This window comes from Cinclus cinclus, chromosome 9 (genome assembly GCF_963662255.1).
Source record: "Cinclus cinclus chromosome 9, bCinCin1.1, whole genome shotgun sequence".
Classification (NCBI taxonomy): domain Eukaryota; kingdom Metazoa; phylum Chordata; class Aves; order Passeriformes; family Cinclidae; genus Cinclus; species Cinclus cinclus.
This window is the reverse complement of record NC_085054.1, coordinates 15,577,807-15,595,269: the sequence shown is the minus strand read 5'-3', so window position 1 is coordinate 15,595,269 and position 17,463 is coordinate 15,577,807. Positions and strand designations below refer to the sequence as shown.

Genomic DNA, 17,463 nt, shown 5'->3' with positions numbered 1-17,463 from the left:
AGCACAAAGGTGCTGGTAAGGCTAACCCCTGTCTTGGAATGCAGTCAGGGTAGGGAATATCTCTGCCACCCCTTTTTCCCTCCTTATTAAGCAGACCTCCTACTTCTCAGGCAAAAATATCCAGTGTAAGGTGTTAAAGCCAGACTGCTGTGTATGACCCTTCTTTATAGAGTATGTGCAGCTCCTTGGCAGCACTTCTTGCTGACTGTCTCCTAGAGGAACTCTCAAGAGCAAAGAAACTAGAACAGTCCTTAGAGCTCCTACCTGTGTGTTTAACACTCGTGGTGTAGCAGGGGAACAGGGAAAGACTTCCACATCTCATGAAAGGAGCCTAGTGGATTTAGAAAGACAGACATTCAGGTCTTATGAAAGAAGGCATTACATTTGACAGAGAGGCCTTGTAAAGCTGGGGCCTGTTTTATCCACTTCTTTTAGTTTTCTATTTCATCTGTACAGACAGAACCAAAAAAATGCAAAAAGGAAGTGGGCTTTACTCCTCTCTTGTAACAGATACATACTTGTGTCCAAGCCTTGCCATGGCATGAAGTACAGCATAGCTCTCCCTGAAATAAACTGCAGCTCATGCATATCTCAGGGTGGAACTTGGCTCTTAAACAAAATTTAATGGGAGTCTGCTCTGGCTGAACTCTACTTATGACTTCATATTTTCCAGGGCTGCGCTACTGCTGTTGGCTTGTTCCTTTTTCTTTCTTTCTTTTTTTCTTCTCTTTATACTAATAGGTGTTTCAGTGGGATAACTTGACCTTATGAGACTGTTCCAAAGCATACTTCTCTGGAGGCAGTGGTAAACAGTTTTAATATATTATGAAAGTACTTTGAGAAATTTCCAGGGTGTCTCATGACTGCTTGAGAAGGCAGACTTTCGCAACCTGCTAGGTAGTATCAACTGGTGAATTAAACTAGGGAGCTGGAAAGCAGAGAAGGTGGACAGAGGCTATATATTTTGTTTCTGGCTTGATTCTATCATGTTTCTCATGCTCATAAAATGGACTTTTCAAAACTTTCGTCATCGGCCCAGCTGAGCAGGTGGAATGTGTGAGAGAAACAATTTCAAAGGAAGCAGAAGCAGTTTAGCAGTGAGAGCTCTTGCAAATCCCACCTTCCACGTGAACCACTTGGTGTTTCACTTTGTGTGTTGGGAAAGTTCTGTGCTTTGAGCCAGCAGGGCCAGCAGTGACTGCAGAGCCCCATCACTGCTGATGAGCTGTGGAGGAGCAGCACCCCCGAAGAAAGGACAGGGCAGCAGGGCACAGGGCAACAGCTCTGCCCTAGGGTCTCGATTTGACAGCTGAGAGAGGGGCCCAACTTCTAAGAGTATTCCAACATAATCTTACATAGGAAATACCAAACACAACTTTTTCCATGGCCTTCTAGAGCTACTGTATTTCAAAGGAGTCGCTGAACTCTGAATCTACGGAGTTCTCTGCTCTGCTCAGAGTACTCTAAAAAGAAGTCTCCTGCTTGAATCAGCTGCTTTTCTCTTTGTGCTTTTCTTCTGGGGAGCTTGTTTTTTCCTGCATGTAGATATATGATCAATGTCAACCACTCAAAAGAGCATTCCTGCTTTTTGCCATCTCTGTCTGCACCTAGCAAACTTCTCCTTTTAGTGGACCAACAGACAGTCAGACTACAGATTGACTTGGATCAATTTGCCAATAAATAAATAAATAGCCCTCTAAGTAAACAGTAATTATGAGTGATTAAATAAATAGTAAATGGGGAAGGGGCTTTCCTTTTGGTGAGCTGGTTTTCTTCTTGGAAGGAAAATGTTTAGGAAGAAGAATGCTCTTTGCTGCAGGAATGTTAACAGCCAGCTCAAATCACAACAATTCACTGCCAGCTTTCCTGCATGGATACTTCATACACTTAGGAGCAGCCCAAAGGCTTTACAGTAAGTGAAAAATATGTTGATCAGAGAAGTACCATAGCAAGCATTTGTTGCTATTGAAAACTACTAGACCATATTTCTTTGCTTAATGACACACATTAATCCTCCATTGAAATTTCCAGGGCTGTCCAAGCTGAATCTGGCTTTAAAGGTTTAAAATACAATCCAAACTATAAAAATGTAGCATTCTGACCAAAAAGGGGAGCTGGAAAAAAATCTCAACGATGTTCCTGTTTTTTTCTTTCCTTTGCTTCTTAAACCACCAAGGATATCATCTACAAGCTTTGAAATGGTTTCAAAAACATGGCATTTTTTTAAATTGGTGACCAGAATATGAATATTATCCAAATACCCACCACTACTTCTGTTTTCAGTCCAGTTTCCTAATGAAATGAGTCTTATGTGTTCCTGCTGTCTATCTTTCTGCCTAATCATCTGTTCATCCATCTGCCACTTCTCATCAAGAACTTTTGGGTCCAGTGACCAGTCTCAACCAGATTTGAAAGAGAAAAAGGAGCCTTGGAAGTTATTATAATTTTCCAGGTTGCATGAAAGTCAACACTGTCTACAGAGAGCCATTCAAGTGAACATTAACACAAAAGGACTCCTTATTAGGACATTAAACTAAGTAAAGTTATTTTCTACTTAAGAATGTAGCAGCATCAAGTTTTGGCATGATTAGTTTCCTCCCACAAACATGACTCCAGCTTAACAGGCAAAACACAGAGGCTAAGACCCCATTTAGGCACCTACAGGAGATATCAAGCCCTTCTGACCAGGGCATGTTGAAACCTCTGCAAAAAAAATGGGTCTCACTACCTCATAGCAAGGTTAAGCCCTCAGCACAAGCTTTGGAAAGGGATGGTTAAGCAGTGCTAACAATAATGTTTGGGATTTATTTTCCCTAATTATAGACTCTAGAAATCTAAGCTTCTTTAAGCTATTCCAAGTTTTCTTATTGGTTCATAGGAGGGAAATTCCTACACCATACTCCAGGATTCACCTCACTGTGTGGAGGCTGAATAGATCTTCTTGCAAGAAAGCATGTCAGAACAGAACAGAACAGAATAGGGCTAGTTGGAAGAGACACACAACTATCATCTCGGCCAATTGCCTATTAGTATCCTCCTGCAGCACCTGTGGAGACAGCTGAGCTCACACAGGCTCCTTTCCAGCAGTTAAATATCTCGTCAGGCTGGTTATTAGCCTCCCACCTACATGGTCCTTGACATTCGTGTTGCATTAGGAGAGAGGAACATTAGCAATAAACTGTTAATGAATTTCACAACAATATAGTCCTATGCTGCAAAATATTCAGTATATGGCTTCAGTGCAGGTCTTTTCATGCTTAGTTCTGTTAACGTGTTCAATAATGTGCTATTTGTCAAATAATGCCATACAGTTGTTCAAAAATAGCACACAAATGATCCTTTTTCCTTTTTTTCCTAACAATTATTGCACAATCTGTCCAGAATTGCTGAGAAGAATGATAGATGGTAAAGAAGTTTTGCTAAAATTCCTCAATTCTGTTCAGACAGCTTGAACTGATACGTAAATGCTTTTCAGATAATAATGTGGCCTTGGTCTTTAGAGCAAATACACAAAAGAAATCTGCATATTCATTGAAGAAACCTTGGGAAATAAGAAATTTTGTTGCCCTGAGCTACTATTTGCCTTGAAAGTTTCTAAGGTGTTTCAATATGTTTTATTTTCTTTGTTTAATATGCTCAATATTCAAAGCATTTGGAAGATTGTTTCCACTACAGATATCTCCATTAATAATATTAATCTTGTCTGTGCTGCAGGAAAGATCTCTGTGTCCCTGAAGAGCATATGCTAAACATCCTGACATTTCCACTTGCAATGCACACTAGACAGTGCCTTAGGCAAGCACTGGTGTATGAGCTGGATGGAGCTGAATACAATTCATATCAAATATAATAAGCCAGGGGGCAGAGCACAGGGAACTCCCATTTCCAAGAATTATCACCTGTTGGACTGCTTTGCTACAAAATATCGATGATAGGAGTGAGCATAAATGAATAAACCTGCCCATATTGGGAAAATTAATATACTTTTCTAAAGATAAGATCCTGGTGCCACATTCTTTGAACTCTTACAATATTATCAGGCTTTCACCAGTTTCCAGGTGGTTTCTAGGTGACATTATGTGTAGTTTCATCATATCATCTCTAGTTTAAGCACAAGGTCAAGCTTTTTCATCTCAATGAGAAATAGACATTAATCAGCCGCAATAGAATAATGGCCGTGTTTCTATCTCATCATGTCTGTGCTCATTAAAACGAGTTTTCTGCCAGCAGCAGAGTCAGTGAAATAGTCTTGCTTTAGGATCTGTGTCTTTGCCCCCTGAATGTCACCCCCAGTACACAGAGGCTCCCTCCCTCAGCAGCTCCCCATGGGGACGAGGAGCTGCAGGGGTCTGGATCTGTGTGCCTGATGGCTGGAAAGCTCCTGGTTACGGGACAGCTGACTGCTGCTAAACAGAGCTTAAAAATGCTGAGTCCTCGCTGCCTTTCCTTTAGTGCTGGGCTACTCTGATCTCCCTTTTCTCTTCAGTCTGCAGTTTCCATGAAAATTGAAACAGTCCTTATCTTTGCCTGCTTTTCCTTTAAAAACAGTTGGAGGTGGATAATGGAGTCAAAATTTGTGAAGGATAAAAGGAGAGTCAGGCAGATAGCAGGAACAGAAAAAATCAGTGCAAAAATGCTGTTGAAAGTGTTTGATGAAAACGTTTCAAATTCTAAGTAGTCCTGACTGTCTTAGTTAAGGGGACTAATTTTTACTAACGTTTGTCTTAGTGCCAAATCCATAAACGCTTAGTGCCATGTCCATAAAAGAGGGTATGTTTCAAATGTAAACCAAAACCTAATCTTTAGAATTTATTTTGGTCATAAAATCAAGCACAACAACATTAAAAAACAGAGATCACCTTATCCTCTTATGACTCTTGAGAGTCAGGTCTGAGGCTGGTAGACAAGTTAGGTACAAATTAAAAGCTTGCCTTGGTAAATAATTACAAGCAGTTTAGCAGTGAAGTTGTCTTACTGCTTCATGTAAACACTTACACAAGGGATTGGGAAGGAATAATCACCTACTCCAAGATCTCTTGGCCTCTGACTTTTCACTAAAAGGTTCTGACTCAAGTTTTTCTGCCTATATTCTTAACACAAAAAGTTTAAGATCAGTGTGGTATGCTGTTTTCATGAACTATTTCTTAAGAATTATAGGAGAAATATCAGTTACAGGTTGTGAGATGGGCTTTCATTATGTCCGTGGTCAGCTGCTTTGATTGCCTATGGTCATCTGCAACATTTGCAATGATTAATCACTTAAAGCAGCAACTCCTGTCTATTCAGCTTTGACCTCAGTGAAGGAGCAAGTGGCTGGTTTGTTCCCATTTTGATCCAACAAAAAATGAATAGAACTTAAAATTGTTGACTTTGGAGGAAAGTCAGGCAGAAATTAACAAGAATCATCAGATACACTGGATATTTAGGGTTTCTTTCAAAACCTCCCCAATTATAAAGCCTTCAAAAGGAGTACTCTGCTCTGATGAAGAGGGAAAAGGTGGGAGGAGGAGAGGCAAAGGCAGGAAAATGTCCTGATCATGGACTGTACGTGCCAGATTGATTCATACTCCATTTGTCACTCCTTCCTCAATGAAACAGTTCCGGGTTAATTTATTTTGTTGGATATGAGCTGGCTTTGACAGCTGTAAAGGAAAAATGTAAATGATGGCCTGGTTAATTTAACTCATTTCCATGGAAAGGTAATGAAATTTTGCAGTGGTATAACTACACATATGAAACTGACAAAACAGGACACAACTTCCAAATTGCCACATACAGCATTTTTAATAGATTCATCATATTTTTAATAGATAATAGATTTAACCTTCTTCCAGGTTCACACACTTCATGCACCTTTGTATGATAAGAAGGTAACATTTGGTTGAGGAGCTTTCCCATAGAAGCACAACAAAAACTGGCCATTGAATTGCCATTTTAAGGCTCCAACCAGATGGACATAATTGCCATCAGAATTGGTGGTAGGTACTCAGCAATGACCTTAAAGTCTCCGGTAGCTTCAAACTTAAAAAAACCCTAAAAAGTATGTGGTTCAAACTGTTCGAACTGAAGGGGGAATTTGAGGGCACTGTCATTTATTTTTCAGTTCTTTTGGGGGATAAATGGAAAAGTTGGTTTTAAAAAGTCTGTGTTTTTTAGTTTATATAATTCTTAAAACATTTTTTCTCTCTTTTTAAATTCGATATGCGTTTTTTATTTCAAAATATAGAGTATCTGTTCCCTTTAAAAAGATCCTTATTATTTTTAACCTAAAATAGTTTCTCAAATTTCATTAATAGTTTCTCCTTTTCTCTCTTATCATTAAGGGATATCATATGATTACTTTTTGACAAGATGATTTTTAGTGTATCTCTCCATTTCTGATTTTCCCCAAAACCCAATGGAAATTCAGCTTCACTAAAGAAGGAGAAACTGTGTGAGTGAAGCCATTACTTGCACAAACATTGTAAAACATATTTTCTATTATTTACTTCATAGTATTCTAGAATGGTGGAAAAACTATTTTTGCTAGCACTGTATACTAAAATGTAATTATATTAAAATTATGTGACAATCCTGGTTAAACTAATTTGATAATTTATTTTTATCTTTTCTATATTACAAAGTGTCAGACATCTTCAACAGACCTTTATTTGACTGAAACTGTGCTTTGTCTGTTTAGAATTAGTGACAAAGTACTTGTTAGCTGGGATAACAAGAGTATTGGGCCCAGAGCATTTTAATTTTGGAGGTATTTTTAATCTACATGATTTAACTTACATTTTCAACACAGTCTATTTACTTGCCCAAAAGATCATGTGATTGTTGTTGTTATATGACACCATTCATTTTCCTTATAATAATTTAGTATACAAGTGGCAGCCAAATTATTCTGTCTCTTTTCCAGATTGACAGATGAGAAACTGTTCCTTAATTTTGAAAGAACAGCCTTAATGTGTTTCATAGTCCACTGGGAGGTGGTGATGTCTTTTTCAGCTGAATATGTCAAATTGATGGGTTCAGGCTGATGACCCTTCGGGACAAGAGATGCCAGCTCTGGCAGGGCACTGCACACTTGCTGGCAAATATTAAAATAGGTAATGACTTTTTTTTTCATTCAGAATGGCCTCAGTGTGATGCATCTGATATTGTAACAGGCCAGAGAGCAGCTTGAGCAATTAACATATTTCTAACATGAAGTTTTCAGAAGTTGGTTTGACTCCTTTTTACAGATACAGCTGCAGTGAACCAGTTCTAACTATAGCTTGTAAATTAAATCAGTGTGCTAAGGTTAATAGATTAATGATTTTCTCATGAATGCAGTGTGTTGGCAAGGCACAAATATAAACCAAAGGGCAAGGAGGACATACCACAGTTGCATAAACAATGGAGGTGTTAAGATTTCATTAGGTTTTCTATACTAAGTGTGTGACAAGAAAAGTCTTGCATCAGTGGAGAAAACCGGGACACATTAGGACCTGCTTTTCTAGTCAAGAGGAGCAATGACTGCAGAAGAGCATACAAAGAACACAAGAGCCCCTGGAAAAGGAACAGTTATGATAAATTTCTATATAAAGAATATTTTTAAAAAATTAAAATGTATAAAATGTTTTTAACAACTGCAAAAGCTGCCTGGTAGACTCCATATGCTCCTCAGTGCTTTCAGAAATTTATAGTGATTTACTATCAACCAAATCAAATACCTTAGTATCATCTTGAGCGGAGGTAAGGTGATGAGAACCTCACCTAAGTTCTTTACATAAAAAGGCAGTTTTCTTTTTAAATTGCAGCTTTTTAAAAATAAAGCAAGATTAGTATGGTATGTTGTGCTAGGTCAATTGATACAAGCCAAAAAAATAGAAGAGGTTTACTAGAATCTGTCTTACTGAGTAAACTGCATTTCATTCATCTTGTTATAACTAAAGTTTTCTTTCAAATGTATGGAAGAAGGAAAGAACAATCAATACTGAGGTAAAACTGTCCTCTGAATTCCATCTCTATCTGACCTGAATACTCAACTGGATTAATGAACTATCATTCAGTTTGAACATCTCCCTTGCTTTCTGGACATGCATGGATAGTCAGTATGAATGTTTAAGACAAAACCATTAAACATTTAATAGCCGAATTCTAAAGACACCTTTGTGCCTACAGACAGAGACTGCTTACACACCACTGCCTGCAACAACTCGGTCAGTATCTGGGGTAGTTCTGCAACACAGATCCCTGGATACACTGAGATAAGGTTGGGCTGTTCCTCACCTGGAAAGTCCCGTTAGCAGCAGTTTTTAATGAAGTTATTAGGTGAGCTGATTTGAGATGACATCTTCCTCTGTGTTTCCTAGTCTGCATGCCTAGGAAAGCCCTGAGAAAGAAATTACTGCCTTAAGGAGTTCAACCCATCATTCAGATGGATTGAATGAATTTCAAGCACTTCTTATGCAACAAAACGGCACATCAGGAGAGAGAATGGATTGCCCAAGAAAGCACTTAAAGACCTACTTGAGTGTAATTTAGCAGCCAAGGCTTTGTCTGAGATTGTAACCTAGCAGTCAGCAATGGAGCATCATGGTAAGAGATGCTGGGGTTATTGAGAATCAAAAGCACAAGCTTGTGGGTAGGAAAATCCTAAAAGACAAGAGCAGGAGCAGTGCTGCCTCTCTGCTGTTGAGTGGCTTTGAAACCGGTGTTGTCAGAGCTGCTTATCACACACAGATATCTATATATTCACTCAGCCTGACAAACTCCAAAATGCAGGATCACCCACAGCTGCATGGGAATCAGGACAATGCGAGTTGTAATCTCGGGCTTTTCATTCTCTACTCAACACTACCAGCTTTAGTCTGGATCTAAAGTAGCCACCGAATCACTTAAAACTATTGTTTCCTGCAAGCAGCAAGATGTAAACTCTGAGCTTTCTATGCTGAATGGGAGAAAGTATCTGGGGGATGAATATGCCCTTTCCCACCACCACATTAAGTTGAACAGCTTGTAGGTTGGAATGTCTTAACGTGGTTAGGTTTCTAAAGTAGCTCACTGATAAGTCTTGCATCTTCATCAGGACTACCACCATACTATGTGTTTTCCTTAGAGACTTCTTTTCTGATGTCACAAAATCATGCCAAAACCTCACTTTATAAAGCACATTTAGTCCTTGGCATTGTAAAGAACTGGAAATATCTACTTGAATGAACCTCAGATAGAAAATGTAAATTTTTAAAATATTATTTTAAAGACAGTGTCAGAATTTTGGGGCAGGAAGTGATTTATGGCTTTTAGTGGTTCAGATTTTCAATTTCTAGAACAAAAGAAATCATTACGACTGTCAGAAAAGTGCACAGTGAGAATAGAAGAGTGCTGAACCTCAAGCAAAGATTTTCACTGCTGGACCTGCCTGCTTCAAACAAGTCTTCCTCAGCCAAATTGGAAGAGGATAGGTTAAAACTAGAGGCGGGGGGGAGAACTACTAAAATTCATAAAAATCAAGTTTTATTGGAAAATTGTACGTGGAGGAGGTAGCTTAACAAATCTACCAACAAATTTAGCAGGAATAAGTCAGCACAGGCCATGTTAACATACAAGTCAGCCGTAATGTTGTGCCACCTGTGAAGCACAAAGCCAGAGATCTGCTTGCAGTATTTAAATCAGAAATGTTTCTGGGACTTCCACAGGCTGCTGCCTTCTCAGGTTGTGATTGATGAGAATGAGACAGGTAGCAATTGTCATTCTATTGCAAAACTTCCTTATCTGTAAGTTTATGAGCAAAACTGTAATTTGATTAATTTCAGGTCATGACACAAAAGCATCTCTTTCCCATCATTCTAGCTTTTAGAAACACATTTTCCAACAACAGACAATTTGATTTGTGTGTTGTATTCTTGATTTATTCAACTCACTCTGATGGCCAGAAATTTTATGAAAAACATGTTTCCCCACAGGCTTTTGATTTCTGTGTGTCACGGTAACCAGTGGCATTAAATAACAACGTTTAAACACTTTCAGAAAAAGATTGTAGATGGAGAAGGGCCAGTATAACAGGGAAAGGAAGTTTTGCAAGGACAATTTAACAACAGACAGCACAAAAGATGTCCTTGAAACAAAGGGAAACAATCCAAACAGGTGCAACAGCAGCTATTGAAACACAGACCTCTGAGCACTCTGCATGTGAAGAAGAGCTGAATAAAGAAGGTTCCAGAAGGCCAAAGCCATTGCTGAGCTAAAAATTCCTTCAGTAATCTGGATGTATTTTTACCTCAGAAAGTGAAGATTCAGTCCTACACTACGGTACAGAAATGCACTGTATTTCTCACACAGACTTTGAGTTTAGAGAAGCCCTGCTGAGGTTCCTGGCCAAGCATGGATTCCCTTCTGGACAGAAGTGCTGTTTCACTCCTGCTCAGGGAAGATGGTCTCATTCCATCACACATGCCTTATGTGTTCCTCAGTCATATTTCAGGAGGGACGACACTGCTTGAACCTCCAACCACACCAGTACTTTCCCACCTGCCTAGCAGTACGGCAACATTGCCATGAATCACATAGCTATTTTTGGACAAAGTGGAATTTCAGAGACAGTGAAACAGTGGTTAAGGGTGTCTCTGTGCTCTCCATCAACATTATTCCAAAACTGATCTGGGGAGCAGACCTTGACCCTCTGGTCACTGGTGGTGCAATGTTCTGGCACTCCAGCTGATGCAGCAGAAGGCTGGCTGGGAGAGTAGCAAGCCTCTCCTGTGGTAAAAAGGAGACACACACAGGAGTAGTCAGGCCCTGGTTCTTGCAGTAAAATGGGAGCTGTGGTAGAGAAGCCACAACACGGTGTCAGCTGGCTGCTGAAGGACACAGTACAGCCAGCTTAGCAGAGCAGTGCCATACCATAGCTCAAGATGAGTCCTACATTCTGTTGCAAACTTTGAAAGATGAAAATGAAAACTCTTCTGCAAAGTGATGATTCTGCAATCCATTATTAAAAAGCACCGTGATGACAAGTACTAGAGATAAGGCACCTGCTTGTTATCTGAATCTGAGAGGCACCTGAGAATGCCAGTACGAGCAGAGAGTTACTCATAAACCTTTTTTTAATTAAGGGGATAATAATTTGATCTGGAATTAGTGTTTGCCAGCAAGCTGTGTGGCTTGGGAAGTACTTTGGAATTCACACCTTCCAGTATTTGATTGCTGTAGAGGAGCCTGCTTTTTTGGCATGCAGCATGCATGTGGTGTGTAAAGAAATATGGAGCATTTTGACCTTGAGGCAATTAATCTCCTCTGAGTACCTAGGCTTTGAATAGACACAGTCATAAAAAGAGCTTTTAAATTACAGAAGATGTGCTCAATCTTTCCATAAGTATATAGATGGAAGAAAATGTGGGAAGGATCTCTGAGGGAGAGAAAAGCACTCTTACTTTCCAGAAAAAGCACGTCCCATGTTTGAGAAGAGGTAGATCCTTTGAATCTCAGCTCCTCTTGGTTTGCTGCAAACTGATGTTAGAGACTGGACATGAGCAAGGAGAAAACTGCTGATAGTGTTTTGTCCTTGAATCATATATACAGATACAACAAAAGGCATCACAGGTATCAGCCATAATGCCACTCTTGAGTTTACAGAAGGATTTGGAGTTACATTTTCTCCTTTTCCAGAGAGCTGTTCTATGCACTGCATTTACCAAAGAGAAATTGGGGAAAAAAAATGGACTTCACATTAACCCTTTTTTCTTGTTCAAAAGATGTTGTAGCCTGGATAGCTTAAGATGGTGGCAGGAAAAGAAGCAGGAAGGGCCTTCGCATGGGTTCCACAGAGATGTTTATTTCAGCCAACACGTGGACAGTCCAGAGGCAAAGGCAAAAGCAGACTCATGGTGAGGGTCCAGGTTCAAGAAGTACCTTGGTCTTTAGGGCAGGGGGAGAATCAGAGTCCAATTACAAGGGAATATGGGGGCTGCACAAAGGTGGGGTTAGGGAATGGGAGCCAACAGGGACACAGGGTGGGAGTGACCGAAAGACTGAGGGACAGGGAAGGGACACAGGGCTGACCCAGGGAACAGAACAGGGGGACACTGGCATGACAGAACAGGGTGTGCTGTGAGAGATGCCTCCTGTGTCTCCCTAACTAGGGATGCCTTTTAGGGTCTCCACAAAAAGCCGGTATAATTTAGAATTATATAAATCACACAAAAGTAAACGAAGAAATTAGTGTCCTGTCATTTACCTAGCATAGAAGAACTCAAGTTTATCGCCCTCTCAGATGTCCACATAACTAGGTGGGCTGATATTAGTGGCATGAAACAAGGAACAGAAAACAATTCAGAGCTGTGTCCTGATCAACTAAGTGGAAGTTGGTGAAGAAATGCTTGTCTGTATGTTTCTACTTCTACTTAAAGTCTGTATCAAACAATTAAGAGAGAAATATCCTCACTGGTTTTGGGGACATTTTTTCATGTCCCCTTTAAAAAGCTTTGGCTATTCATTATTTGTTTTGAGTATTCTTATAAAGGGCTATAAGATAAAAGTGTAACTCAAATTCTAGGTGCTCTTTCAGCAGCTTACATTTCACACTAGTTTCTTACTTCTCAAAAAAAACCATGTCCAGGTACTTCTCTTCTGCATTTATAATATAAAGGTTTTTTTTTTAATTGTTGTTGTTGTTATTGTTTTGGTTTTGGTTTTTTTATATAAGTCATAATGCAAATAATGTTATTTGATTTATCAGCACTGAATTCAGACTTACTCTAAGTGAGGACTGTGTTTTATACCACATATGTGAAAGGCTTGCTGTGATTTCAAATGTAAGCTGAAAAGAAAACAAATGCAAATATTAAAAACAGTACATTGCAGATAAACAAATATGAATTGAAATCAATACACACAGACTAATTTGCACCAAATCAGGATCCAGACCATATTCTGAAGAGCCATAAATGAGTAAATAAATAGATATCAACCTTTTTTTTCCCAAAACTACTTTTCTGAGAGTAATCACAGTTCCTAAATGCTCTTAATTTAAGCATTCACTGGAGGATGTTACAGGTAAAAGCTCATAATAAGCAGTAGGTGTTTCCCTGAGGGCCATGATAATTTGCATAATGTGCTAGCTATTTCTTTTCCAGTGTTATGATGGCAGAAACTGTTACAGTAAGGCTAACTCTAATGTGAAGTTTCATAAATTTCTTTTGCTAACAAGAGATATTAAGTTCCAAGTTTCACAGGTTAAAATAATACAACACCTCCAGTACAATCACTGCTCCTTCATATGATTCAATTTCTTTCTTATAATTAACTTTTTATGTTCTATTCTATTTATAGATGGCGAAATGGAGAGCCCCACAGCTGGAGCAGATGTGGCTGTTATTGGAGGTGAGTAGCAGACCGTACTAAGATGCACCACAAGAAATAAAACAGCAGGTTTGTTGATTTCTTGCATTTTGCAAAACCCCTACTTTGCTGACAAGACAACAGGAGTGGCACAATTAGAGTTAATTAGGCCAGTGGGAAATCTGCTCCCAGAGGGGCTATTGGCAAGATAACAAGATGAGATAATGAGCATAAACCTTATACTAAGCAGTACTACCCTCATCCATTCCCCATTTTAGGACAAAATACCAAACAGTCCAACAGAAAAGTCAGTCTCTGATTTCCTTCAGTATTCCCTGGGTCAATCTTGTCCTTTTGTACAGAACTGGTGTAGCACCTTGAGTGATGCTACCTTATATCAGCTACCCTTTATTTTTACAGAATTCACCACACTATATTTCCTGGTGTTCCATTAAAGCTCTCTCATGCATTTTAACTAAATACAGTTGTCAGAATAAATGAGCAAAGCTATATTCACAGAGTGAACCTGTCTTTTTATTTTTATTGTGTTTGTTCATTTCCATGCTAACACACTAATTTCAGTCATTCACAAGGGGCTATACCAATCATTAGTGCAAATTGGTGAGGTTCTGCTATATTTCCCTCAGGTCCCATCTCCTGTAACTTTAATTTCAGCTTTCTATGAACAAGTAGCAGGTAAATTGATTTGTACTTAGTCCCTTAGGCTTATTAGTACTGTGCTACATCTAAAGCCTATTAGAGCCTCTTGTGTCAAGGGATAAGAGTGAGGTCCTAAAAATTGATGAAGCCCACACTGCAACCATGATATTATTTTAAACTTGAAGTTCTTTGTATAAGCAATTTCATTTCTGCTAGCAGTAACTTCACATTCCAGAACCGAGCACCATGAAATCTGGGGGATAATGTTAAGGCATATATTTAAAGACAGAGTTATAATCTTTATTTACCCTGCTAATATTCTGTCTATTCCTATGTTTTTATGCCAGTAGGGTATTCCCACTCAATATACTGATGCTGATAAATCCAAAACTTTGGAGATACCCACTCTTGCCACTTATCTTGAATATAAGATGCAGAAAAGAGGTACTCTCCAACTTCCCCTCATTGTCTCTGCAGGGTAGTAGGCATTTCCTGGGAGCAAATCTTCTGACAAAACATAAAATTCACTTCTAGAAGAAATTAGTACACATACCCCCTTCACTGACAGCAGAGGAAGCCCTAGGAATGTTCTGTTCTTGTTCTTTTTGTTGTGTATTTCTTTAATGTTTGGCTTATTCCTGGATTCATATGAGTATAGAATCAGCTCAGTACAGAATCACAACAGAAATGTTTATATGTACATCCTAGATCCATGCAAAAAATCATGTAGAAAAATTATGTACAAAAATTATAGAAGTCACACAAGTTGAATAAATGTCAAAATACTTAATTTTTTTCAGTATTTTTAAGTCAAAATTTGATCTGGGAGGGAAGGGATAGAGTGTATAGGCTTTTAAAGAATGGACTTGTCATGGACTTGGTATTCTTTGGGCTTGTCAGGACTTGTCTTTTTTATGGACTTCTACATTTTCAGATTTCCGTTGTGAAATTTCCATTTCACAATGGAAAAGGATTGAATTTACTTTCTTTCACTAGGAGTCTTTCCATTCACCATTGAGTCCTACACACATGACCTTGAGGTCATCTATAGAGATTTTTGTCCAGTCAACATGTAGCTGGAAATTAACCTTAGTCTAGGAGACAAGAAAGATCTATCCCTTCCTTCTGCCAGGTGTCACTTCCACATTCGCTACAATCAAACTTTCTTAATTAGAGCAAGGAATGAAATGGCAGCTTTCAAATACAGAGCAGGTCCAGAGTCACACAGCTCCTGCTATTTGTTGAATGTCTCCTATGAAATACTGAGTGCCCTGAAAATTTCCTGAAATTGAAAACACTTGAGAAGGCAGGGTTGGGTTGTCTGCAACATGCCCCACCCCAGGTGTATGTTACCAGAAAGATGAAAGAAACCTATTGGTTTTCCTTTATGTTCTTTTATTTCTCCCCATTTTGTAATGTACTTTTAGCTCCAATACGTTCAACCAAATCAAACCATTGTTTTAAAAGAAAGGTAGTGAAAATTTTTCCTGTATTTCTGCAGTATCTATATCCCATCTTGGTTTTTGCAGTGTGTTCTGACTCTGGCCACTGCAACATGCAAACCCCTCATGACACAGGGGCTTTTCTCTACCAAGCAACTCAAGTCATGATGTCTGGCTGTGAGACGCTTCTCGTATTTTATCACTGGTGATACATTTAAATGGTTTCCTTCCTCTAGGTGTGATTGCTGCTGTGGTATTTGTCCTCATTTGCCTGCTGGTGGTGATGGTCCGGTACATGTACAGGCACAAGGGCACCTACCACACCAACGAGGCCAAAGGAACTGAGTTCGCCGAAAGCGCGGATGCCGCTTTGAAAAATGACCCCGCTCTCCAGGAAGCTGTGGATGAGAGCAAAAAGGAATATTTCATCTGAGAGGCAAGCATTTAGATGGAGACTTCCGCAAGGGATTTAATCAGAAATATAACATCAACAGAAGTACTAAGAGATGGATAATATGAGGATACAGGCGAACATCCTAATTGAAAAGTATCTCTTTACTTTTTTTTGTCACTGGGTTGTTTCTTTTCCTCTAGCAGTGAAGAACTAAATGCCAGATACTTGCCTGTTGATTTTATTAGCAACACAGCTGGTCACAGTTGAAATCAATATCATATAAGAAGAAACAAAATATCAGTATGAGTGATACACCAAAACCAGATAAAGATAGCAAATGTCAAGCCTTGACATTTGGTGAAAATAGCAGATGCCAAATGAAAACATCCTCTTAGAGTTAATGATGCATCCTATTCTGATATGATGAAGAACTACCTGAAATTGAATTTCAAATGGTAACAGAACAAACATTAAACTAGATAGAGGTGATATAGCTCAAAAAAAAAAAATCTATAGCCCAGATATCCCCCCATCCCCTTAAATGTGCATTTTTATTTGCACAGGGGAGTTAGTTTTGCTTGTTTGGGGATTCTCACTGGGATTTTTCTTTTAATTTTTGAATCTTATATATATATATATATATATAAATTGAAGACACTTCAAAGAAACAAAACTCTTGGAAAACATGGAAAAGGTAAGAGTGAAGGATTTATTACTGACTTTCTCTGCATGGCAGCTTGAGAATTGCAGAATGTTGGAATTTACAATATAGTATACAATAGTCGGTAGATGAACAAATATGATTCCAATTAGTCTGTAGGTTTCAGCACACATGCATAAATAGACAGATATTAAAATATAAAACATTCTGGTTTGAGCAGGCCCTTTGAAACAATAGAGCTCAGCTACATTTTTTTTTTTCATGTAAGGTATTTTTACCTGAATGTTTATTTATTTATCTTGCTTTAGAAAATTCTCTGAGTGCCCGCCAGCAGGATTGTGGATTTTTGCAGGGAGAGGAATTCAGTTGTGGTGCAGATATGAGTACACCTTTCACAAATGAAACCCCATGACTGTCACTATAAAGAAACTTGTTCATCTGCATCCTACTGGCTTTATTTCTCACTCTGTATGGCTTCTGAGTATCCTTTGCAGTGTGCTAGACCAGAGAATTACACTGACATTGATGATTTATTATAAATAAATAAATAGATTATTCATGGTGGGTCATATGAAAAGATCTTATTCCTCACCTAGGAATCAATGGTGATGAGTTTCTTTACTCCAGTAAGTTGGCTTCCTAATTGAAGCCCACAGTTCCTCCAGAAACAGGGTAATTGTTCTCTGCACCTGCTCATCCACAGCTGTCATGGTGCCCTTGACTACTGAAAATAGAGGTGGAGAAATACAAGATAACAAATAAGACACTGATGAGTTCTGCTCAAGCTGATATATCTTTTCCTGTGTTTTGATCTATATATGTGTGTACATATATATGAAGTCACCTACAGCTGTGCTTTCAGGACACTGTTGATGATCACTTGTGCTCACTTCTTGGCACCAAAGCTTGGAAAGCTCCTGAACTCCGGTGCTGGTTACTGACATTGGTCTCAATAACTCTGTAAGAGATCTGAGCAAGGCAAGACTCTGAGGAACCCA

The 17,463-nt window shown here is 38.9% G+C and overlaps 1 protein-coding gene across 1 annotated transcript in view; it reads left to right on the top strand.

The window, feature by feature from the left end:
- Positions 1–16,290, top strand: part of GYPC (glycophorin C (Gerbich blood group)) — a 28,554-nt gene extending 12,264 nt beyond the window's left edge. The window contains exons 2-3 of the mRNA XM_062498743.1: positions 13,300–13,350; positions 15,647–16,290. Of these exons, the coding sequence (XP_062354727.1) occupies positions 13,300–13,350; positions 15,647–15,843 (248 nt within the window). The 3' untranslated portion in view covers positions 15,844–16,290. The remainder of the gene's footprint in view (positions 1–13,299; positions 13,351–15,646) is intronic.
- The last annotated feature ends 1,173 nt before the right edge of the window (positions 16,291–17,463 follow it).